At 34.9% G+C, this 27,024-nt stretch overlaps 1 protein-coding gene and 1 pseudogene across 1 annotated transcript in view; one reads left to right on the top strand and one right to left on the bottom strand.

Annotated features, from left to right (window-relative positions):
- The window catches only part of LOC111526591 (ovostatin-like), a 113,825-nt gene that overhangs the window by 69,734 nt on the left and 17,067 nt on the right, over window positions 1-27,024 (top strand). The window contains exons 11-23 of the mRNA XM_023192341.2: window positions 871-980; window positions 9,475-9,633; window positions 10,858-11,088; window positions 14,887-14,947; window positions 15,686-15,831; window positions 16,174-16,323; window positions 17,026-17,196; window positions 18,123-18,219; window positions 21,993-22,089; window positions 23,263-23,491; window positions 25,033-25,159; window positions 25,523-25,641; window positions 26,158-26,209. Of these exons, the coding sequence (XP_023048109.1) occupies window positions 871-980; window positions 9,475-9,633; window positions 10,858-11,088; window positions 14,887-14,947; window positions 15,686-15,831; window positions 16,174-16,323; window positions 17,026-17,196; window positions 18,123-18,219; window positions 21,993-22,089; window positions 23,263-23,491; window positions 25,033-25,159; window positions 25,523-25,641; window positions 26,158-26,209 (1,749 nt within the window). The remainder of the gene's footprint in view (window positions 1-870; window positions 981-9,474; window positions 9,634-10,857; window positions 11,089-14,886; window positions 14,948-15,685; window positions 15,832-16,173; window positions 16,324-17,025; window positions 17,197-18,122; window positions 18,220-21,992; window positions 22,090-23,262; window positions 23,492-25,032; window positions 25,160-25,522; window positions 25,642-26,157; window positions 26,210-27,024) is intronic.
- Window positions 4,198-6,384, bottom strand: LOC111526593 (annotated as a pseudogene).

Consider the following 27,024-nt stretch of genomic DNA (forward strand, 5'->3'; position numbering starts at 1 on the left):
AAGAAAGAAAGAAAGAAAGAAAGAGAAAGAGAAAGAAAGAAAGAAAGGGAAAGAAAGAAAGAAAAAGAAGGGGAGAAAGGAAGGAGGGGAGGAAGGAAGGAAGGAAGGAAGGGAGGGAGGGAAGAGAGAGAGAGAAAAAGAGAAGAAGGAAGGGAGAAAGGGCTTACTAAATGATAACATATGTCTATATTTTTATGAGAATTATGTGGCCATTAAAATAAAAGTTTTTGTAAGATTTTTGCCAAAACCTTATAACATAATGATAAAAACATGTAAAACCACATATACATTTGCACATATTGAGTGTATGTGTGCATGTACACATATACACACACATAATCTCAAGTATATTAATATAAATGGTAAATGTAAAGGTAAATTGAACTTGTAGGAAAAAGCCTAAAATGTTCATTTTGGTTGTCTTGGGGATATCTAATGTTTGCTAATTTGTATTTGCTTCTTTAAGCATTACCATTTTTAATTATATTATATATTATATATATATATTATATATGATAATTCTTACTATTAATAAATTAAAGCATATGTTTTAGGCAAGCAGAGAGGAAAAGAAATGTTGTTAATTACTTATGAATAATGAGAAATCAACATTTACTAATCCATCATGAAGGAATGGTAAGTGAATTGAGTATTTTATGAAAAGCAGCGACACCAGTTGGTAGAAGCATTTTGTGCCATCTTGATTAACTTTCTTTATAAAAGACATCTGAAGAAGTACTTATATACTAAAACTGCTTAGGAAAGGGAAGGGAAACTATTAGAAGGAATGGTGAGCTTTTGTGTTTTATTTTCAGAAGCTCTGGCTGTTTTTGGAAGTGACATTTTCTCAATACTATTAATTGACTGCAGGTGTACAGCTTACAGGCTCCAAGTACATACACATAGACTCATCAGTGGTGAAGATTAGTTTTGAGAATATGGATATGTCCTACAAACAGGGACTCCCTTATTTTGGTCAGGTAAGAGAATCAATCATTTTTTTACATACCGTATTCATTCATTCATTTGTTCCTTCATTTATCTATTAATCTTCCAACAGCTATTCCCTAAGAAGTTACTACATAGGAATCTCTGTGCTAAGCACTGTAGGGTGACCTACACTGTTGATTTTCACAGTTCTGTCCTGATGTATATGTTTTTTGTCAAGTTGTAACTGTTAACAGTATCCCACTTCACTCTCAAAATATCCAAGTTTGGACAATAAATTATATGGTCTACATCAGTATTAGGAATAAAATGGTGATGTAGAGAGGCGCTATTATCACTGTTTTTATGGAGTTGATAGTGTAACAGAGATAATAAACATTAAACAGATAATTTTATAAATAATTCTTTATTGTAGTTGTGATAGGTGCTATGTCAGTGAAATACTGACCATTTAACCACCCTGCATCAGGAATTGGCAAACCACAGCCTGTAGGCAAATCCAACAGAGGCCTGCCTTGTACAGCCAGTGAACAATGAGTGGTTTTAACATTTTTAAAAGATTATTTAAAAAAATAGAAAAAAATAAGAGACCGAGACCATGGTGCTTTACGAAAGAAGTTTGCTAAAATCTGGACTAAATGATCATAGAAAGTTTCCCTGAGGAAGTAATATTTAGGTTGACACAAGAACACTAAAAGAAATACAAAAGTGGGTAGTCTGGCTTACATCTTACAGAGCAGTGGTTCTCAAACTGGCATCAGCGTCACCTAAAGGACTTGTTGAAATAAATTTCAGTGAAAGTCATTTTATGAACAAATTTAGATTGAAATACAGCTTTGGCAAATAGACACATTTGATACATGTTCACTTACTGAATAGTGGTGGATAATGTTACCATAATTTTTTCTAACCTTTCTCTTTGCTTTGTAATTTTTGCTTTATATATTTCCATGTTCTATTACTAAATATATAAAACTGAGAAATATTATACCTTCAAAAATATATAATTTTTTCTGAATATAAAATAATTTTATCTAGACTTGAGAATTCTACATTTCCTCCCTCTTATGTTGTTGTTACCCAAGATCATTTCTTGGGTTCCCATTTGTCTCCCGTATCTTTTCTGTGCTATTTAAAAGTATTTTCTGTGTAAAGATCATTTTGTGTGAAAGTGTTATATTTTAGCTTCCTTTCTGAACTTAATCTTCTGAGGTTTTTGTTATTAGTGAGTTTGTTTTATTCGACTGCCAAAGATCTCCAAATTGAATATTAGAGATAATAGTAGACTTCCTGGTTGTATTTTGCATATTTTGGGGAATGCTTTTTAAAATTGAATCCATAAACCTACTAAGTAACTGTAGAATTTGTAAGATATACTTTATCAAGTCAAAAAATTTTCCTTTTTTAGTTTACTAAGAATCTTCTATAATGTGTTAGTTTCTATATCTAGCTATTTCTTATTAAATTTAGGTTTTAAAATAGACGGCATAAAAATATGTTCACTTATGATTTGAAAAAATAAATCTATCATAATTTATTTCCCCTTTTTTATTACTAGTTGTGCTTGTGTTTTTTTCCCATTAGATTTTGGATTTGTTAATTATCTTTATTTTTAATGTTGTTTTAAATGATTTTCATTTCATCATTTATTTTTATTATATTTTTTCTTCTACCTCTTTTGGTTTTTTTCCCCTAGCATCTTGTTATAAACACTTATGTTAAACTTCCATGTTTTCAAATTTATACAATTTTTCCTAAATACTACTTTCCCCCTCACAAGTGTTTTTCTATACTATCTTTATTTTTTAAATTATGAAAAAATGCACATATCAAATTTACCATCTTAACAATTTTCAAGTTCAATTAAAATCATTTTTGATGATTTCATTATTTTTATTTTTATTTTTACCTAAGAATTACTTGAGTTTTAAGTTTTCTTTTCTACTATGTGTGATTATGGTGGAATACTTTTTTTTAAAAAGTAATTTTTTCTTTTGCAGTAACAGCTACAATTTATTGAGCACTTACTAGGTCTTAAACATTTGCTAAATACATATACAGTACTCACAATAGCCCCAGGAAATGATAGATGTATTTAAGTTTTGGATCAATGATTAATGATTAGCTGAGTAGAAAGCTCTTTTCTACCCTACAATAAGCTAGACATTAAAGACCGACATTCCGATTAATATAATTCACCCTGAATGTATGGAACTGTTTTCTCACAATAATGCACATCTACTGCTAAATGACTACTCTCAAAGTTGCTTTCTTTTTCATGTTCAAAGAAAATTACATTTGCTTTTCTCTGACTTTTACAATAGAATGCTCTTCAGTGCTACTGTAGAATCTATTAGGAGATTCTTCGAAATATAAATCAATTTAAGCCCTATAATCAGAGCTTCTCTTTTTGTTGAACTGCTTTGCAGGGTGAAAATGGCATACATATACAAAATAATACTCTGCTGAAACATACAACACTGACTCCCAAGAATATTGATTACTTTACTATTTGTCAAACACTGTTACATGCTACTAATGTTAGATGAATCAGGACTCCGTTTTCAGTAACTATGGTCCTTGGAGTCCTGGATAACTTAAAAAAATAGAGACCAGTCTGGCTAAGGAAATTTAAAAGTTCTCTAACTCTCAGTCGGACACCTTGGGAACTAGAATATGGATATGTCCCACCCAGTTCCCAGGAGTACATTATGGAAAAGTTTATATACATTCCACATCCTCTGCAATATCTCAAAACTCTCTTCTAGTTCCAGCATCCTCCCATCACCACAAATATCAAGAGTATTGATCAAGGAGGGACCAGCCTGCCACTATATCCTTCACTCACAATTCCAAAGATGTTTGTCCTGGAAATTCTGCCTTATTTTCATGAGTTCTTAGCATATCGTGATAGCAAGACATTTTCCCATCAAGTATGCTGCTTGGCTAGCATCAATAATAGTTCAAACAAATAGCAACAATTTATATACTTCACATCAACTAGGGGAAGGGTGACAAACGTTGTAAGACAGCCTGAAGCAAAGGTTATCACCAAGGTCTGTGTTTAGCAGATAAAACATGCAAGATAAACAGAGGACGAACATTGACTAAGTCTGGGGAAACATGGGGAAGAACTATAAACAGCTTAGCAGGGAGAAAACAGTTCACTGATTTATAATAAAATCCATTCACAACACTTATTTGTAGTTACTTTTATGGTAGATAATATTCAAGTCATATTAAAGTGCTTCAAGCAAAATTTAGCAACTCCTGTAAGGCTTCCTGCTGTTCATCATCAAGTTGGGATACACATTCCAACCATAAATCTTCAGGAGTCCGTACCTGACGCACGACATCAGCTAGGCGTTTGGCACAGGGATCTTCATAGTTAATAGTCCCATTAATTTTTTTCTTCTGCAATTACTCTGATTATTTTGGGAAGATTGGAATTACTTGGACCAATTACAACTGGGTGGTTACTTTCAATTAGGTCACAGAGAAAACTCAAAGTCTGAATAGCTTCCTCTTTATCTTCATGCAGTGGAAGCCATGATAACCAGTGTGGAAGACCTTCATCTACATTTACACAGTTAGGCTTAAACGTCAAAATCTTCCCTATTGCGAAGATACAGTTCTCTGTAGCAATGACATTTCTTTTGGTTTTGGAATTTGCACACTTAATAACTTTTACCAGCAGTGGAACAGCTTGTGAACATAAAGAACAATAATCATCTCCACCAAACTGTGCCGTGACACTCAGGCCATAAGCAGCAGCTTGCCTGACTTCGGAGTTGTTATCTCGCATATTTAGTAGCACTGGTCACTGAAAATATTCTAAATTTTTGAATGAAGTTGGACTGCAGTGCTCTATGATGTCATCAAATGCGCACAATCCACGCTGTTTGTCTAGCCATGGCCTACTTGAACAAATTAGATTTACAATTCCTGGAAGTGGTCGTTCAAATCATGGTAAAATCTTTTCCTTATAAGTACTAAATAATGTGTGCAAGATATCTGATACTTTGGTCAGAATATAAACATCAGATTCATCCTCATCTTACAGAGACATCTCAGCCTTTTGATCATAGTTTTCTTCCTGTTTTTTCACCTGTCGCAATTCTTGGTTTTTAAAGTGCCCTTCAAATTTTGCTCTCAGTATTCCTCCCAGTTCTTCCAAGTATTCATCATTAAAGCAACCATCTCCCGTAACTTCAATGAACTTTGCAAAAGAATTCATTATTTCTGAGAGCACGTATGTATCTGTTTCAGTACCAATGGCCTTGATTAAGGGGTTACATATGAATTGCCACATCTGTGCAAGATACTGTGGCCACAGATTCTTGCACATTCCAGGAGAAAAGGCATGGACTCTGCTGCTGCCACTAGAACATTGTCGTGGAAATAAAATTTCAGTAAAGGAAGCATCAGCTTCACAACTTGTTCTGTATAGTCCACAAACCCTTCCCTTAACTCCTTAGCAGAGTAAACCAACATCTGGCTAGCAGTTGTTTTTGCTTCAAGGCCTGAAGTTTTAATTCCAAAACCCTGTTGGTCTCCAAGATTTACATATTGCCAGCCATCATCATCACTCATATTCTCCACATCCTGTGTGTCTAAGAGAGCAACATCAGGTTTAGCTAAAGCAATTTTAGTAAGAGGCTCGATAACCAGTGGAAGGAACTGTTGAAAATCTTTTCCAAGAATCTGACATATTCTATCCCATGCTGAAACCATGTAAGAGGTCTGAGGGCCATTATCTTCCATATTATTTAAGTCTGATTGTGTCTTCAACAACAGCTGCATCATATTTAATGCATCTTGCATAAATTTTTTCTTCCCAACAGCAAGACCAATATGGCTAATGTACTCAATAGTTTTTCCTCTCAGAAGCTTGAGTTCCTTCTGAACAGCAAGCTCAACGATGTGCTTTAGTGAGGGCTTGAATATGTCATAACATGGGAAAAAAATTTTCTTCTATTGTATCTGCAACCCATGCAATGATTGCCGCAAGTTATTCCAGGGCCAACTTAGTTCCATTCCGAATCAACTCTTGAAGTTTAATCACCAAGACAGAATGTAGATTTTTCACCATACTGTCCAAATACAGAACTAGGAATGATTTGGGGCATCTTTAATAAAAATAATAAGAGCAGAAGCTGCATGTGATTACACACGCTGATTACCTTGATTTTCCATGGTACATAACAGAGCTGCAATTTCTTTTGGAAATTAGGTGTAAAATCTGTAGCCATCTGTCCAAGTGTAGTACAGGCTACAGCCCTCACCCTTGGATGAGGATCCTGGGATATTTTCATAGATTTCCTCTGCTTGTCTCCCCACCATACAGCTTGGATTGATCAGGTTCTTCAGAAGCTGATAAAACTCTTGCTTTTCCAACAAGGTCGCCGGCACCCCTGCAGACGTGGTTGCCGCCATTATGCTCTGTCAAAGCTACCACGACCGGGAAAGAAAATAAGTAATTTTTAAATTGCAGACAACACATATATTAGCAAGAAAAATAACACTATAAATTAAAATATGAAGAACAATGAGCACCTCTCCCCTCTAATCCCTTCATTTTGTGAATACTTCCCCAGAAGCAACTACTTTCAGTCCCCTGTGTTTCCTATAAACCATAGAGAGGTTCAGAAGCTTGATCCGATTCAAGTTCATTTTTGGTGAGTACAGTAGGCAAGAATATAATATAGGTAGTGTCATGTACTTTTCACAGAAAGCACTCTTCCTCTTCTACTGAGATGTTAGCAGACATTGACAATAATTATTTAGATGCATTGTTTGTCTAAACCATTCTTTCTTAGCCTTGGCACAACTGAAATTTTGGGCCAGATAATACTTTGCTGTGTGGGCTACCCTGTGCATGGTAAGAGTTTAGCAACATCCCAGGTCTCTACCTACTAAACGCTAGTAGCACCATCCCCTTCTTATTTGTGATAGCCCAAAGTGTTTGCAGACATTGCCAAATGGCAAAATGTATTGGCTAATAAGTTTAAAAGTGATACATTAGAATTTTTCCACTCTTAGAATAGTGATTCTCAATGAAGGGTTATTTGAGATGTTTTTTAAAAGATTACCTAAATCCTATTATCCCATCTAAAAAATTAGCAATAATCCCCTAAAATCTGCCAGCCAATCATGCTCCAGATTAACTCAGGGGTTTTATTTCTGTCTTCTTTAGCATAAGACATGGTTGAGAGGTGTCTCTCTCTCTGTGTGTGTGTGTGTGTGTGTGTGTGTGTGTGTGTGTGTGAACTTAAGCCCTAGCCTAGTCATTAAGGCCCAGCTCCTTCCCATTCCCTTTCAAAGCTTTTTGACACTTCAAGGTATCATATTATCCTATAATCAAGAACTCCAAGACATCTTTTCCTATAGAGGAGAACTGGGAAAGTCAGCTGAGGTTTATAATAATTTATCGGGGTGGTAGGGGATAGGTGGTACCTACGTGAATCAGGCATCCCCGTGGACAAAGTAGTTTGTTATTAATATATTGTCATGCAGGTACAGTGTCCTGCCTGGACACACCCTTTTCATTAGCATTTGACGGAATTAGTTCTTGAAAACTCATGTATAAGAGCTCTTATTTCCTTGATCATTTTAGGGAGACCAGTGGCAGCTATAAACAGATGTGAGTCTCAAACAATAAAATGTTTTAGTTCAAAACTATGGTTGTATAAAGTAGTATCTTTTGGATTTTTGGCCATTTCACAGTGGTGAATGTTCTGATCACTTCCAGGAGATGTGCCAGGAGAAACAAGTCATTCCTGTTCTACTTTTGGAAAAGGGGCTGGTTTCTCTGTGATAGAGTGAGTCACTATAGTAGCTGCATTACTGGAAATTAAAAATGGTTTATCTGGCCATGTGTTGTGTCATAAGGGTCATCAAACACGTGGCTCAGTATTGCTAGGGAGCACTTTTGAAGGGTAAGCTTTATTGCCAGAATAGAGGTACTATCTGCTTTTTAAATATCCCCTACAAAGTTCAAGACTTCAGAGGTATGACTCCAAGAGTAACATATTTGAACATAGGAAGCTGGGCAAGGCAGAGAGCTAACAAGGGAATTCCTTCATAAGAGACAGTAGCAGCATCCATGGATGGCTGAAATGATACTGTTTAAAATTGTAGGACATATGACAAATACCTCTGCCACAAGAACATCTGCTAATGAAGTGTTGCATGCCTGACCCCAGCAGTTGATAACGGTCCTGGTGTCATCACTTGGGCACTATTTGGGTTTGGGGACAAAGAAAGAAAGGAAAGTGCCCAGAAATCATATGGCTTGTTCATCTTCCTGTGACTAGAAGGGACTCAAAGGATCTTTCTAGTCTAGGTATACTAAAATTAGAGCGAACCTCTGTGTGATCCTAAAGGCATGGTGTCATGTGTCTGTGGCCTATGGATTGCTGAGACAAGTTGAATTTTTCTTACAAGATCAAGCTGTGAGATGAAACTGCATTCAAAATCTGTGTAGATGGTGCAAATGAGGCATCAGTCTACAGATGCTGAGCAAGAAAAAAGGATTGTGTTTGCTTGGACCAGCAGGAAAATGATAAGTGGCAGAAATAAGATGAAAGGCTCAAAGCAGAAGTGGTTTTGCAGAAACTGACTGAGCTAAAAAAAGGATGTCTCAGACAGTTTTTGTCTGGTTATTGTGGCCTTAGATGTTGCTAAGAAGGTTGCCTTTAAAGGCTTCAAACTGGCATAGATACTGATGAAGGCATTGTATCTACTACATATAATACAATTTCAGAAGGGACTTTTTAAAGCAATCATTGCCTGTACTAGTGAGAGAATTAGAAAGAGATTTCTAGTGAATAACCATGGCCTATCAGAGCAGTCACTACAATGTTTTAGGGAGGATGATGCTAAATTTTGCATTTTAGAAAATTTGGTTTGATGCCAGTAAACAGAAAGAACAAGCAAAAGCAATACAGGAGAGAGAGACTAGATAGAAAAAAATAGAAGATGTATGAGGGATAAAAGATAAGAAATTGATATAAGGAATAGCAACAGGAACGAATGTGATCAGTTGGAAACAGAAAATGTTAAAAAGATACAATGGAAAATATTTTATCAACAATTGAAAATTATAGGAAAAAGAAAATAAGTCTGGGATGTCTCTAGATATTTGACTTCAGTAATAAGTGAATGGTTGAGGTATTCACTGAGATAAATAAGAGAAAGAGAAAAAAGGGAAGTGTGGGCACAGGAATAAATCATTCCAATTTGAGGGTTTCTGTAGCATTTTTATTATAAAAAATATTCAGGGTAGTTAATGATATGGGCCTGAGTTTTCAGAGATCTTTGTGGGCAGGAGAAACAGAGTTTAGGCTCCTTCGTGTATTAATGGTGCATGTCATACATTCAACAGGAGTAGATGATGCCTCCCAGGAATTGCATACGCACCAAGGAGAGTGGGGGTCCCCATGATAGAACCTTGGCAAATGCCATCAACATGGATTCCCAGATTTACTACCTGCTTCAGAAATGTATTGTCTTCCTCCTGTATAGATTAAATTGCTTAATCCAGACAACTCTCCAATCCCAAATGAAGTTGTCCAGTTGCATCTGAAGGACAAAGTTGTGGGCAACTACACCACAGATGTAAAGGGCATCGCTCAGTTTTTCTTGGACACATCTATGTTTACATACCCAAATATCACCTTGAAAGTAAGTTAAACCAAAGGCAAGTAAAACAAAAACAAACAAGCAAACAAAAAAAACTGCACTGGCTTGCTAAGGTTTAGGTCTATGCGAGATTATATTTATGGAACAGAAATGAAAAGATACATCTCAGTATGAATTTAGAGTACCGAAAAATGGTTAAATATTAAGAATATAGACCTATGAAAAGCAGATTAAAAATTATTTTAAGAGTCCTGGGAAAAGCACGGATAGAATACATATTAAATTGTATAAAGGAGAATTAGCTGAAAATAAGCAACGCTTCACTTTTATTACAGAAATAGAAAGAGAATTGTGTTTTTATAGAAGGAAATACTTGAGAAGTCCTGTAACGTATTACCTTGGAATAATGTAAAGAATTTCTCTGGATATATTCAAGAGAGAAGTAAACTACTATCTGTAATAATTATATATCAATCTTTCTTAGATATTTTTAAAGGACTCCTCAGACTTTTTGTGTTGATAATGGTAAATTACTGTGGTCAGAGTAAACTCCTTGCTGTATTTCATAAAAACTTTTCCGTCCAGTCGCGGTGGCTCAGGCCTGTAATCCCAGCACTTTTGCAGGCCGAGGCGTGCGGATCACGGGGTCAGGAGATTGAGACCATCCTGGCTAACACGGTGAAACCCCGTCTCTACTAAAACTACAAAAAATTAGCCGGGCGTGGTGTCGGGCACCTGTAGTCCCAGCTACTCGGGAGGCTGAGGCAGGAGAATGGCGTGAATCCAGGAGGCGGAGCTTGCAGTGAGCCGAGATCGCAGCCACTGCTCTCCAGACTGGGTGATAGAACGAGACTCCGTCTCAAAAAAGAAAAAAAAAAAAACTTTCCCATCTTTCAGCAAAACTTCATATTATGTTATCTATCAGTAGCAAGGTAAACTTTTGCACTCACAGGTTCTTCATATTATAGTGAGGGAGATATAGCAATCTACATTCCAGCAAAAGTATAATTATAGTAAAGAATACAATAAAATATTTAATGTAATATTATTTAATTAGGACTTGAATAGACTAAGTTGTAGAAACCATAGTGGTCGCTCTAGAGTATAACCAGAAAATGGGGAATTGGCTTAGACTTAATGTAGAATGGCTATAAAATGTTCTTGTAGAGATAAAGCAGCATGACGATAAACCATCTTATCAAATACTCTTTTCACTCATCCTTTCTCTTTATCCTAAAATACCCATAAATTTGATTTTTTGTCTAGGCAGCCTATAAGGCTAATGAAAATTGCGAGGCTCATGGCTGGGTGTTGCCTCAATACCCTCAGCCCGAGTACTTTGCATACCGATTTTACTCGAAGACTAACAGCTTCCTAAAGATTGTCCAAGAGATGGAAGAACTGAGATGCAACCAGCAGAAGAGGGTGCTAGTGCACTACATTCTCAATATGGAAGACTTTGAAGACAAAACCTACACAGCAAACTTCAATTATTTGGTATGAACTGAAAATATTCTTCCACAACCAGATTTGTTTCTTTTCTTTAAAACTTCTTTGAACCTAATGAAATCCCTGTACCTATATGCCATGAGGAAGCTCAAAGTAAACATAAATGATAAAACATATAACTAGTATCTATTTTTAAGAAAGGAGGGAAAAGGCCATGCCACTACAACCGGTATGCACTGTCATTCTCAGACCCTTTCTTCAGAGTTACCCATTTCTATTTGGACATAGCTGGGATCAAATCACAGTTCTGATACGTACTAGCTTTGTGTTACTTTTTGAAAGTCACTTAAACCTCTAGAAATGTTAATTTTTTGTAATATATTGTCTAATTTTGCAATATATTGTCTAATCATCAAGATAAGTATTTAATAATACATATAAACCCTTTGCCCAACTTCTGGCACACAAAAGATATTAAATATTAGTTTAATTTTAATATGTTGCTATTATGGAATATTTTACACTGTCTAAATGGATGCATGATACTTCACTGAGATTTATGAAGATGATATAAAATTAATGAAACATGAATTAACTCAATCGGCCAACACTTATTGAATCTTTTTCATATTCCAGGTACTGTATTAGCAATTGTAACAATAGAAAAAATAGAAAAAGTATAACTGGGGACAAAACATAAATTAGAATTACGTAAGTGTAACAAATGAAACATGTATGGCCACTAAGGTGTTACAGAAAAATGAATGATTAACTCTAGCTAGAGTTTAGAACAGTGATTACCAGAGTATATTTCCTAGAGTAGCAGTAGCAGCATCACCTGGGAATAAGTTAGAAATTCTGGGAATTCAAGTGGCTGGGCGCAGTGGCTCATGTCTGTAATCCCAACACTTTGGGAGGCCGAGGCGGATGGATCACAAGGTCAGGAGATCAAGACCACCTTGGCTAACACGGTGAAACCCCGTCTCTACTAAAAATACAAAAAGAAATTAGCCGGGCGTGGTGATGCGCGCCTGTAGTCCCAGCTACTTGGGAGGCTGAGGCAGGAGAATGGCATGAACCCGGGAGGCGGAGCTTGCAGTGAGCCAAGATCGTGCCACTGCACTCCAGCCTGGGCGACAGAGCAAGACTCCATCTCCAAAACAAAAAAAGAAAAGAAAAAAAAAATTCTGTGAATAAGTTAGAAATCTTGTCCTCCAGGTGATTCTGAAGCACATTAAAATTTGACAACCACTAGTTTAGGAAAAAGATATGTACCTATATGTTTACATTTATATGTATATACATATTTTTAAGGAAAAATACATAAAGACAATATGCCTAAGTAGGGTTTTGTAGGATGAATAGGAGTTTTCTGGATGATTAGAGGATATGAGAAACACATTTAAGCTTATTTTAGGAAATAATATAAGAGGTCAAAGATGTCTGAAGTGTATTATTCTGAGAACTAAAGGTGTTTGAGGCTATCTACATGAAGAGTGAAAGTAGTACCACATGATTTCTCACATGTTTCAAACTTAGAATTCTGGAATAATCTTTTGATACTTCTTTTTTTCATGCTATTTACTGCATCACCAATTTCTATCACTTTTTCATTATATTATCTCTCACATTTTTCTTTCCTTCATCATTTCCACAAACATTAAAATATTTCAAACCAGCAAGGTACGGACACCAAACCATCAGAAAAGGTATGAGTCCAAATTCCACTGAAGCCCTTAGCTAAGCCAAGCATGGCTCATTTAGACTGGAGGCAAAGTGGTGGGAGTGGGAGGAGCTGGTTGTGGAGGAGAGGTTCTAGGGAAGCAGGGCGGGGACTCTGGGGAGCTCAAGGAAGTGGCTCTTTACCAACCGGTACAGAAATTCTCCAACATGTCAACAATAATATTGCCATACTGGGGTGTGGGAAATACCAGGCATCCTTGGAGTGAGAAGCTAAACCTCTTAACTAGTTTTTATAAAAACAGGCCCACGTGCCCCTGACTTTTGCCTTCTTCTTTTCTGGCCACACCTCTGATCGTCTTAATGTCCAATACTTCCCAATGCAGAGCTGAGCCATTTCGCAGGTCTGTGGTGTGAATTGATTTACTTGTCATCAGCTTCCCTCTTGAAATAGCTTAGATTTGCCCCTCTCTGATCTGATAAGGCCTTTACAATTACTTTACTTCATTTCCATTTTAAATGAGTCTCCTAATAGCCTTTTTCTTCCTGGCTCCCTGGTACCTTCCTCCCTCCTTTTCTGCTGGAAATCTAGAGTGGTTTTTTCAAAAGCAATTAGGATTATTTCACTCTCCTAATCGAAGTACAGTTAATGACTGCCTCTTTCTATTAAAACAAATACCAGACTCTTTTGTTTTGCCTGCAAGACTTATCTGGTCTGCACCTGTGAAGCTCACCAGCTTCATTTTGCATCATTCTACACTTCAGCCCTCTGTATTGCAGACACAGAGGGCTTTCATTTTCTTGGACAAGCCATGTGCTTTTCTGGCTCAGAAGCCTCCCACAGGTTTTGCCTTCTGCCCTTAACAATCTTTGTTCCCATTTGCTACCGCAGCTCCCAACCTGCCTGCACCTCATTTTCCGAGCTGATTCCTCCTCAGCATGCATCTCCTGGCTTAAATGAAACTGTCTAATCTCCTAGACAATTCAAGTCTTCTCTTACATATTCTTTCATAATAGGCTGGGTGGACTTTAATTCTGCCTAGCAGGGTGTACATCACAGAGAAAACCCTCAATATAATATTTTAGAATGAATGGATAGAGGCTGAATTAATTTGATTCTCAGGCTTTCAATAATTAATTTGATACTCAGGCTTTTAAGCTTTTTTCTTAATTGTGTGGCCTGACAAATATCAGTGCCTCTGTGTGCCTCTTCAGTTTACTCATCTGTTACATGAGCTGTCTTTCTGTTTTGAGAAGTCAATGAGTTAATATAGCCAACAGTGCTAAGACCTCTCAGGCTCATTAAACTTTCAGCTTTATGCCTTTTTGCAAATGTTCTAGTTCCCAAAACAATATCTTCCAGCTATTTGAGGCTCAGTTCTTTTTTTATGAACTAATAACCCAAACTTGGCACTTCAGAGATTTAAAGCAATTTTAATATTCAGTGAAATATTAAATGGACTAGGAGTACCAACTCCAGGAATCTCAAGCTGCAAGATCTTGTGGAAGCTTTAAATTATCTGCAAGTCTCAGCATCTTTTAAAATAATATTCTAAAATTGTAATTTAAAAATTCAAGGAGTTTGTACTAGATTTCAAGTCTCCAGGCTTTGTTTGCACTTTAGAGGTCATAATAAAAGTCTGCTGATACAAATTTGCACACAGTTGCTGATAAAGGTGGAGTGAGAGAAGCGTTTTTCTGGAGCACCCCTAGCTTGCTACTTTATTTTCTTTTCTTTAAAGTTTGGGTGGAGATGGATGAACAGGCCTTGCTTATACCTTGCATATCAAACACACCTTTCAGAAAACCAAACAAGCACTGGGAGACTCTTAATGCTTTGTGTAACTTTGTTTCACTAAAGTAAATAAATTTAGATGTAATTCAGCATTTACAAATATGAATAAAAAGTTGTTTTATTGATCTTCAAAAACGGTTTTGGAATGTGGAACATTAAATTGCTTTATAGCAAGTTTATCTGTGACTCCTAAATTCTCTTGAATATGGCTATTAGAGTCATATGCTTGTTTACTGGTAACCTGAGTTTACTAGTAAACATGTCAATAGTATTGCTCAGACAAGAAAAGGAGGTAAATCACATTCGTTTATAATTAAATGAAATTTCGTTTCTGTTCTCTAAACTTTATCATTATATTTTCATTTTCCTAGGTGATTTCAAAAGGTGTAATCGTTCTTCATGGGCAACAGAAAATTGAGATCAATGAAAATGGTGAGGCCTCTAATTTTAGCATATAATTTAATACAAATAGAATGCTTTAACTGGGATATATTTTACATTTTTCTTTAAAAGTCACAGTCCTCGCATTTTAGGACTGTTTATTTACTGCCCCCCAAACTACCCTTGGGGACCATATAAAGACATGTAAATAGGCACAATGCCAAATGAAAAAATAATTACTTAATTAATAATTAATTATATTAATTAATTATTTTAATTGTTTATTTTAATTAATATTTAATTTATATATATTTATGTAATATATAAAATAAATATATATAATATAAATTATATATAAATAAAATATAAATATAATAGTTAATTATATTAATTAACTATTAATATATTGTTAATTATATTCCAAACTATATTGTTAATTATATTCCAAACACTACTATAATGCAAAAGGGTCATTGGTCTTTCCCTTTCTCTTTCAAGAAAGACAGGTAAGTATTTTTACATTCAAACAAGAAGGGATTTTTAAAAAGAAACAAAAGTAGACTGAAGTTTGAAAGGTAATAAGAAATGTTCAACTATTTCTTCCTTTTATAATTTATGGAATAGGCTATGAACCCCTCCTAGAAATGCTTTATAAATTAAATTTGGTGAGTCGGGACAGTCTCTTTGGCAGTGGGTAGGATGGCTAGAAATTCAGTGGAGGATTTCTGCAAGATGACAGTTAACTATGTCACCAAAGCACTTTTTCGGTTTGAAATTTTCTTTTCACAGGGAGGAAGGGCATATTTTCCATTTCTATAGACGTTAGCCCTGAGTTAGCGCCCTCAGTAGATATGCTTGTCTATAGCTTGCATCCTGGAGGAGAAATGGTCACTGACAGCACCCAGTTCCGAATTGAGAAATGCTTCAAACATCAGGTGGGTGACAAGAATTATTCTTTTTTAATTTTGGGGAAAACCAAGGAGAACTTAAGAGAGTGTTGGGTTTAAACTCCCAATTTTTCATAGACTTGCAAAATGAAAAATAAAAGAAAGTTATGGAGAAGTTAATATGTTGGATGATTGAAGAGTAGCAGGATTATAGCATTCACTGTGGATGTTGTTCTTGTTTTTCTAAATTATGGATATTATTAGGTGAGTAAAGCACAGAAAGCCCTTTTAACTTATGTGTGTTTTAAAAAAAGTTAAGAATAGTCTAAAAGATGATGCTTCTCATATGGCTTGCCTTCCTTTGGCCCTTTTGTTTATTTTCATTTTCAGGTCAACTTAAATTTTTCTGAAGAAAAAAGTTTACCAGGATCCAATGTCAATCTTCAAGTCTCGGCTGCTTCAAACTCTCTTTGTGCTCTTTGGGCTGTAGACCAGAGTGTATTGCTGCTAAGGAGTTATGGTCAGCTGTCAGCACAAAGTGTGAGTAATGAAAACCACCTTTGTTTACCACCAACGGTATAGTTTCATGTCTTTACGTTTGGATAAAAACAGGTTACCTTAAATAAACTAGAGGAGAAAGAAATTGCCCAGAGTTCCAGGAATGAAAAATATTTTAGGTTAGAAATCATGTAAAATGATTCTACTCCAATTATACTAATTCTCTTATGGAAAAAGTGAGCAGCACTTTAAAAAATAAATAACAGTTGCTAAATGTCTACCATTTGACACTTGCTCTACTGAGTATTCCCATATCTATTATTTAATTTTATTCTCATATTAATCAACCCTATAGAACTAATGCAGTATTCCCATTTTGATTAATGTCTAATCTTAGGCTTAGGGAGATTTAGTAAATTAACGAAGAACGTTCTCTAACAATGTCCTTGAATGAGTCCTCAGAGTATTGAGCGGTGCCTTTATCTGGAATGTATTAAAATCCGTGTACTTTTTGTTAGTTTTAATGTGATTTAGCCAGCAATTATTTAACTGATTAAATAGTATTTCAAAGTTTTGACAGATCTAAGATCCTATACTTTCTCAATATGTGTGTATTTGGTATAGGTCTGATGACAGTTCTACATAGGATATTCATAGGATTATATAGGTTATTTATATACTGCTTGTGGGGAAAAATGAATTGTTTTCTATAAAAAATACAGTTTATTTTCTTCTACCATCCAGGTGTATAGTCAGCTATATTCCAGGGAACTATATGGCTATTATTTCAGAGGACTTAACTTAGAAGATGGCCTTAAAGTGCCATGTCTTAAAGATGAGCATATCCTTTACAATGGAATTTATTACACACCTGCATGGGCTGACTTTGGAAAAGATGCCTATGACCTTGTGAAGGTAAGACAACTATGTCTTAAAACGGTGAATATATGTGACAATATGTAAATAAATAGAAATATTCATGGTGTGGGTTTTTAATCTCAGAATTCTTAGAGTACAAATTTACAATTAGTACTAATGTCTGAGAAATAATATCTCGAAGAATGTTATAATAGCAAAAAGAACTGATAAAGTTATTATTATATTATAGTTATAATTATATAATAGTTATAAAGTTATAATGGATATTTTATATAGTTATAATAAATTATTATGAAGTCAATATATTTTTTAAAGTTGTATTAATATAATTTTATTTAAAAATTATTATAAAGTTATAAGGTTATTATAATATGTTATAATAAGGTAAAGTTATAATAAGATTATTGTAACCTCATTATAAAGCTATAATATTTTAAATAATTAATACTATTATAATATTAGAAAAAGAACTTATATCTGAGGGAATTATCAGCTTTCCTGACATAATGTTATGCACATTATATACTGGTGTCTAATATAAATCCCCATTTTGCTCCTACATCTACCCACAAATTCAGTTTCTACTATTTCAAAGTATTCTACTATAATTAAAGTGTATATAAGTGACATACTGTCCCTAGTTCAATAAAAATGCCAAATTCAAAGCAGTGAAAGTATAGTGGGATAAGATATGAGATGTCTTTTTTTGTCCTCTCTTATTTAAAGGTTTTCATCAACAACTCTTGATTAGGAAAACAGAGCAAAAGCCATTAGAATTAGAGAAACTAAGGAACTCAAAGACACGAAATTTAGGAAATGTCAGCAAAGTATCTTTAAATATATGACAATTAGAGATGGAGAAATAAATAAGTGGAAATTGAAAATATACGTAGAACAAAAAACCAGTTCAAACTGCTAGTCTAGGTTGTTATGTGACCTAAAATTTGATTTTATCTTAAAAGGCAATGGGATTAAAGATTTTTACCAACTCTCACCTCCGGAAACCAGTATTGTGCAAGGACTCTAACCATCTTGACTATACTGATTACATATCCTTAGGTAAGTCACAGTATAATGTAAAGGGCAGGTGACAGGTCATAATCTCTTAATGCTTTTAAACTGATTGGGAAAAGAGGGGAGGTGATTATTTTTTTTTTGCTTTGTCTATTAATTCATTTAATGTGCCTGTCATGTTAGAAATACAGTGAGAATAATGCAGGTAAATCTTTATACTCATGAAATTTACATTGAATTTGGGATGCAGACAATATACAAATGACTGCATATTGTCATTTGTATATTTCTTGTGTTGCTATAAAGAAATACTTGAGGCTGGGTAATTTATAAAGAAAATAGGGGCCAGATGCAGTGGCTCAGGCCTGTAATCCCAGCACTTTGGGAGGCTGAGGCAGGCAGATCACCTGCAGTCAGGAGTTTGAGACCAGCCTTGCTAAGATGGTGAAACCCCATTTCTACTAAAGATACAAAAAATTAGCCAGAAGTGGTGGTGTGCGCCTGTAATCCCAGCTACTTGGGAGGCTGAGGCAGGAGAATAGCTTGAACCCAGGAGGCAGAGGTTGCAGTGAGCTGAGATTGTGCCATTGCACTCCAGCTTGGGTAACAAAAGCAAAACTCCATTTCAAAAAAGAAAGAAAGAAAGAAAGAAAACAGGTTTAATTGGCTCGTGGTCTTGAAGGCTGTACAGGGAACATGGTGCTGGCATCTGCTCGGTTTCTGGGCAGGCCTCAGAAAATGTACAGTCACGGTGAAAGACAAGGGGGAGCAAATGTCTCCCGTGGCCAGGATGGGGGCAAGAAGAGGAGAGGTGTCACACCCTCTTCAACAATCAGATCTCACAAGAAGCCACTCACCATTGCAAGAACAGCACCAAGCCATGCAGGATCTGCCCCCATGACCCAAACACTTCCTGCCAGGCCCCACCTCCGACACTGGGGATACCATTTCAACATGAGATTTGAGGGGACAAATATTCAAACTATATCAATGGCATAATTTCAGATGGTAATAAGTGCTCTGATAGTTAATCTTTCCTAAATTCTTGCTATGTCTAGGCATTTTACAAATGTCAATCCATTTATTCATCATAGTCTATAGATTAGAAGCTGTTATCTGCAATTTGTCAATGAGAAAAATGAAGCTTAGGCAGGTTAAGTAACTTGTCCAATGTAATAGATGCTAAATAACAGAGATGGTATTATAATCCAGATGTTCTGATCCCAAAGTCCATGTTTCTCTATTGTGAGTTACTATCTCTCAAAAAACTACTGTATGGAAAATAAAACAAGTTAAAGGAAAAGAGCAGAACATCAGGATGCTATTTTAAATAAGATAGTCAGAGAAAACCTCTATGAAGAAGTGACCTTCAATCAGAAACCTGATCAAAGACTGTGCAGAAAAGTCCGGTAATATTTAAAAATAGGCAAAAAATATAAAGACATAATACAAAAAAGGGGAACCAAATAGATAAGAATGAGATGGAGAAATATTTAACTTCACTAATAATCAGAAAAATATTTAAATGAACATCAAGAAGCCAGTTAACACATCTGCCAATGGTGAAAAGAAAGAAAATTCAAATGGTAATTGTTATTCAAACAAGACAAATGGGAGCACTGTATGTACTATTGGTGGGATTATAAAGTGGTACAGACATCGTGTGGGGTCTTGTAGTACTCAAATTAATAGGCATGCACCTTCAAACACAGCAATTAAGCTTCTTGGCATAAACATTCAAACATAGCAATTAAACTTCTTGGCATAAACACCAAGACCTGCAACTCAAGTCCATACGAGGAGATGCACACTGTGTAATATTTGGAGCGTTGTTGGTTGTACTAGCATGGAATGGAGACAACCTAGGTGACCATAACTAAAGGGATGGATTAAGTAATATGTGGTAAATACAGGCTATGGAATATTGGGAAGCACTAAGAAATAACATAAGTAAATTTTAAGAATGAAGTTTGAAGTGGGAAAAGTAAGAAACATAGTAATATCTAAATTATAAAATTATTTACACGAGTTTAAAATAAACATACTAAGCAAAATTACATATTGATGAAAAATTTGTACAGATCCAGGATATATACAAAATACATTAGAGTGCTAGAAAATAGAGGGAAGGGATGCTTCAGGAAGAGGACAGCAAATAATATTTAAATATTTGTATATTGTATGTATCATATATTTGTATATATAATATATTACATTTTTATATATTATGTACTATATAAAATATATTTTGTTATATATTTTATATTTGTATATGTTATATATTTTATATAAAAATATTTTATATAATATATTTTAAATAAGTAATATATAATGTGTATTATACATTTGTTTATTGATAAATATAAAGATAGGTGAAAGTTAGGAAACATAAATCAACATAGATCATAGTCTGTATACAAGGTTATTCCTAAAACCAGCAAACAACTAATAGCTTTAGCTAGCACTGATTTGCAGTAGTCCTGAACAAATCCAATAGGCTGATATTAAGTGCTGAAACTATGCAGCCCAATTGTGATTGAGACCAGAAATATACCATTATACCTCTACACATGCATGGGGGCTGGAACTGTGGAATGGCTGCAGGCCCACAGCCAAAACTGGAAATAAAGAATCAGAAAGCTGTTGCAATTTGAAGTTTGCCCGTGCAACCTCCTATTGAATAAGTTTTCACATTGAAGTCTTATAGACCTCTAAGCAATATTTATACTTTGAAAGACTATGAAAGATGGTACACAAACAGTAACCAAGGAATTTACATAGCAGGCTAAACAGGAAACTGAATAATAAGAAAAATAATTTAAAACGAGCATTGTGTTATTAAGATATTCAGATGAAGTGGGAATTAGTGGTAGAGGTCAAAGAGAAAGTTTATTTTATTTTATTTTACTTATTTATTTATTTATTTATTTTGAGACGGAGTCTTGCTCTGTCACCCAGGCTGGAGTGCAGTGGTGCAATCTCAGCTCACTGCAAGCTCTGCTCCCGGGTTCATGCCATTCTCCTGCCTGAGCCTCCCCAGTAGCTGGGACTACAGGCAGCCACCACCATGCCCGGCTAATTTTTTGTATTTTTAGTAGAGATGGGGTTTCATCGTGTTAGCCAGGATGGTCTCGATCTCCTGACCTCGTGATCCGCCCGCCTCGGCCTCCCAAAGTGCTGGGATTACAGGCGTGAGCCACCACGCCTGGCCTATTTTTAATCTTTTAATTATTTTATAGGATAGTGTATTTTCATATTACTCATGTAATGTGTTCTTAGGTACAACATAACAAAATATCACTGATAGATTATTTCAGGGATGAATAATTTATAATATCTTAATAAACATCTGTGAAATATTCATATATTATTCACCAAACACAAGACATGCCTAAATAGACAAAGTTTTGTCGAAGTTTATTATGAAGATTGAATGAGTCTATATATGTAAAAGGCATTTTCGATCATGACTGAGAAATAGCAGTAATTCAATAAATGATGGCTACTATTATTACTAAATCTTGTCCTCAAAGCATAATGCTAAGAAGTTAAATCTGACTTTTTAGATATGAAATAACGAATTATTTTTTATGTTGCTTTGCCTTTCTTCAGATAAAATTTTACTTTTTTATTTTAAAGTTTTATTTTAGTTTTAATTGATAGATAACTGTATATATTTATGAGGTATACTGTGATGTTTCAATACATTTAAGTACTGTGAAATGATCACATCATTAGTTAACATTTCCATTAGTTCAAATACTTATCTTTTTTTGTGGTGATAACATTCTTATAGATATTTCTTTATATTCACTCAGAGGGTTATACAGGTTCGGACCTCAAGAGTAAATTTCATGGTGAAACTCTGAGAAAATCATTTCCTGAAACTTGGGTTTGGAATCTTATTACAACTGAGTGAGTATTTTTAATTGCGTTTTTCTTCATTTAATTTTTCTTTTTATCTGAATGAAAGACAACATTCATATTTGCCAGCCTTATGGAAATAAATATGTCCCCAAGACTGAAAACTAAGAGTGTGTCAAAAATTCTGCAGACCCTGTGATAGGATTCTAACTTCTCTTTTTTCTTCCTTTCACTTTCTCCTTTTATTTTTTCCTTATTTCTTTTTCTTACTCTATTATGTTTTATCACTTTTTTTTTATAAGAACTTGGATGTTGTTGGAAGGAAAGTTGTACAGGAGACTATAAAGCACACTGAAACTTTTGTTGTATGACATGATGAACATAATACTCAACAAATACATATGGAGGTAAGGGAGAAAGGAGAAAGAGGAGAAAAGAAAATGTAAAAGAGGAAGAAAAAAGGAAATAATAAAGGGGAGGAAGAAGAGGAGGAAAGGAGGTTGGAAAAAAATAAATTTCTAAGTAGGTGCCATAAAAATTTCAAGTATAAGGCTAATGTGCACACTTTAAACAAAAACTGTATTATATGGCTCATGTTTTATACTTATCAGTAAAGATGGGTAAATGTGATAGCAACAACTTATAAGTAAACTAAAGTTAAACAAATTGCCAATTTAGATATTCTGAGTAAATTAAATGAGTCATTAATTCATGTCTCCTGCTCACTCAAACATTTCCAAATATTTTGGTGTTAAAAGACCACTTATAACGAAAGACAGAAATGCACAGAGATGAGAGTATCTTTCTCAGTGTTTTATAAGAAAGTAAAAGATTAATGCCCATGTCAAGTGTTTTAATGGTTCATAATTGTTCAGGGTTTATAAGAAAATACATAGTATCATAAAATTTAAAATAGAATTAAAAGATGAGATCTCACAATTAAGAAACAGTAGAGTCAAAGATGACTCAAAGGTAAGGAAAACTAATGCACTGGACACAAAAGCTTAATGTTAAGCTTCTTTACAGGTAAGGTATGATATGGAGCAAAACAGAGGAAGAATGGGATCAAAAACAAAGAGAGAGAATTTGCCTATTGTAGTTTAGCAGACCATTGAACCATCAAAGGAGGAAATGTAGAGCTCCAAGGAAGTGGAATGATCTAATTATACATGTGTTACACGGTGAAAGCTTCTCTCTGAATCTGTATGCTATCTCTTTTATTAGCTCCTCAGGTGCAGCCAACCTTAGACTTACTGTTCCAGATACAATTACACAATGGAAGGCCAGTGGATTCTGCATGAATGACAAAGCTGGATTTGGCCTCTCCCCAACTGTCTCCATGACAGCTTTTCAGCCCTTCTTTGTGGATCTCACTCTGCCCTATTCAGTGGTTCGAGGAGAAGCATTCACTCTGAAGGCCAATGTCTTCAACTATCTGAAGAGCTGTATTCAGGTACCAGCTCTTCTTAGTAAAATAGCAAGTTCTTCCCTATGTAAATTATCTTCAAATATCAGTTGCCTGATGATCAGAACTTGGTAAGAACTTGTCTTTCCTTCCTAAGTTTTTAAAAAACATTAACAAGCTCTACCAACCACTCAATGTGTGATTTGGATGTATAAATTATTATATCTAGGTGGCTGGCTGAACATAAAAGAACTTAAGCTCTATGGTATAAGCTACTTTTTATTATTGTGTGTGAGGGGAGGGTGGGTGGAAATGATTGAAGAGATCCCTAGAACTTTTGATTCTTCAATGTATTCAATAATTTTATATATAAGACCCTTTTGAAGCCTTGTGAATATTATCAAATTAGATTTTAAGTTTGTTTACCTTTGGGATACATGAGGATATGCAAAATACACAACAGCTTAGGAGTTTCATAGGCTCTTGAGAGCTGACCAATAGCTATGGAAAAAAACCCCAGCAATTTCACAATAGAAAAAACACACACACCATTTCTATGTGGGTTTATATCTTGGTTTTTACACTGTCTAGTTCTGCTGCTTTGAACAAGATACTGATCTCCATCAGCCTCAGTGTATCTGGTGTAAAATGCTGTTAGTAATACATATTTGGCTGGGTCCTTATGAGAATTGAATGAGGTAATGTAAACCACGAGCCTTACACAATACACTGCAAATAATAAGCATTCACATTTGTTTCCCATCTCTTTGACTTTTACCAAAATAACAAACTTCAACTAGATCTATAATAATAATGTGGCCTTTGTTTTTTGCATTAGCTCATCTCTTTCAATGGTTTGCAATATGGTTGTGATCCCCAGACCCAACCTTTTGTTGACATCCAATTATTTGGTGAACGTCAGTAGAGAGTAGGGACAAAATGACATGTCCAAAGTGCCTGGTAACAAACCAAATCAACAGATTTTACTTTAAGTGATACTGTTTACTTAAAAAAAAAAAAATCAAGCAGGTCGAACTATTCAGTTTATTAGGAAGCTATTTTTTAGGAAAAAATAAAAGTACATTTTTTTCATATTCAGGAAAGTTTGTTTTTGCTTCCTTGTTAGTAAAGTTTTTCTTTGTGAGCCTGAGTTGTGATGCAGTCTTCTAGATGCTTTGTATCTGCTATTTGCCATAGCACACATGGCTGTGAATTGTAGATGACAATGTCCTCAATTTACAGAAAAGAAAAAGAAAACAGGCTCCCAAGAGCTTATGATAATTTGGTCAAGCCAAGCTGGCCAAAACATCTGCTTATTCCACTGCAGTTCTGTGAAGTAATGCATTATTATATAAGACCTAAATACTGGTTTTTCAGAGTAATTAGTCACTAAGTGCCAAAGGTCAAATTATAACTCTGTTGTAAGACTTTGAAGGTCTCATGGTTTGAAAACCATTCTTTCCACAGCAGAAAATATGAAAGGCGGGGAACTTCCTTTCTAACTTCTCAGACTTGTGTGACTATGCTATGTTTATGTATGGAAAAGATTAAACACTTTTTCTCTCTCTTTCCTTATCGGGCCCTCACAGGTTAATACTGTACTGAAAGCATCTAGTGTTTACCAAGCCAGACTTCTCTCAACTGAACATGAAAATATTTGTATATGTGGCAATGAGAAAAAATCCTTTACTTGGCTGGTTACCCCCCAAACACTGGGTAAGATTCACAGTTATTATATGTTTTTACATCCCTTTGTAAATCCCCCTAAGAGCTCATGTTGGACTATTTGTCTATGATAGGCAATTTACCCATTACTTACCACCACCGCTTATCCATTCTTCCATTCCTTATGACGGTATTCTCTTTCACAACCCAAGACCGTTATGCCTGAGGACAGGGGTGGGGAGTTGGAATCAAGTCTTGACTTCAAGAGTGTTTATTTTCCAGGTCATATTTTATTCTCTCCCCTGTCAAATTTCAGTTATTTTAACAATTTACCTCAACAGAGAGCTCAAAATGATTTCTGCCTCCTTATATCTTCATTGAAATAACTGCCATTTACATTTTATGCCACTTAAGGTACAGTCAACCTCACTGTCACTGCTGAAACCCTGCAAAATAGTGGCTGCGGGAATGGGTCATCTACAGCTCCAGACATTGGCTGGAGGGATACACTGATCAAACCCTTGCTGGTAGAGGTATGACTTCAAAGTAAAACTTTTGGGCCTTGAGGAAAACAATCTGTCTGTATTTCAAAGATTTATCTCCATTAAGAAGCATAAAGTATAGCTTTCAGAACCCATGGAAAGAGGAGTGAACCACTTAACCAAAGATAAAACACAGTATTTCAATCAAATATTTGGAAAAGAAGGCCAGAGATACACATTTCATCCACTTATGCAAAGAATATTTAAAGTCAACTGTATAATAGTCTTGCAATAGAGGGAAAGAATTTTGGAGCTTGAAGGATCTTTATGAAAATCCTTGATTTTCATTTTGGTAACACAGTTTATTGTATAGCATGCAAAATCAAATGGTTCATTTCTGCATTATCTTGGGCTTAATAATTCATAGATGCACTATCTGGAATAAATTTTGAAGGTGATTCGTTCTATTTAGGCATTATTATTAATTTGTGAATATGCTGAATATTCAGAATATTGTTGATTATGAAATTAATCATGACTACTTTCTTTTCTTCTTCTAACAATTAGCCTGAAGGTATTGAAAAGGAGATGACACAGGGCTCACTTATTTGTACAAATGGCAAGTAGACACCTTTACATGTTTTTGCTGACATGGCAATATTGAATGAAACTTTTATTTGTCTTTGTTTTAGAATGAAGGGTTTTATTATTTATCTTCTCAGAACATGGCTACTGGGAAAGATTAAATTACTTTCAAGTAATAAAACTTAATAATTTCACAAGTCAAAGCAAATTTTAAACTTTTAGTTCTTCCTTATTGACTGTTCCCTAGTTCAGAAATTCAAGTATCCGTGACTTTAACCCTTCTGTCTACCATTTAATTTCTACCCATCCAAGCCTTAATTTTGTCATTAAAAATAGTAACTATGACTCTAAAAGTTCTGTCAAAAGCACCCAACCAGAGAAGAATTTTCTCTACCTAATGTATGTCATATATTTTATCCTCCCACCTCTGAACCAAATTCTGACAAGTCTTTTTTTCTGATTACCATATCTTCTGAAGTCCATTACCTATCTGGGCCTTTGTCTCACATCTATTGCCTAAAAATATTTGTTTCCAACACTGTAACAATTAATTGCCCTATAAATAGTACCAGACTGCAACTGGATTTCTTTCTATTATCTAATTTATTTTGCTTTTGCCACCATTTATTTGTTTGTTTGAATGTTAGAAATATTAGAGGCCCCTGGAGTTAATAGTAGCCAGAGATCTCATTTTATATTCCAATATTTTGTCACCTTAAGGAGCATACACAGGTAGTGGAGTATTTTAATACCAGTATGAATATTATGTTCAACCCAATTCAAAAAGCGTGGGTTCAGATTCAGTGTTTTATCACTTACAATTAGGTGATGTTCCAAATTTATTTTCTT

Source organism: Piliocolobus tephrosceles, chromosome 10, assembly GCF_002776525.5.
Source record: "Piliocolobus tephrosceles isolate RC106 chromosome 10, ASM277652v3, whole genome shotgun sequence".
Lineage (NCBI taxonomy): Eukaryota > Metazoa > Chordata > Mammalia > Primates > Cercopithecidae > Piliocolobus > Piliocolobus tephrosceles.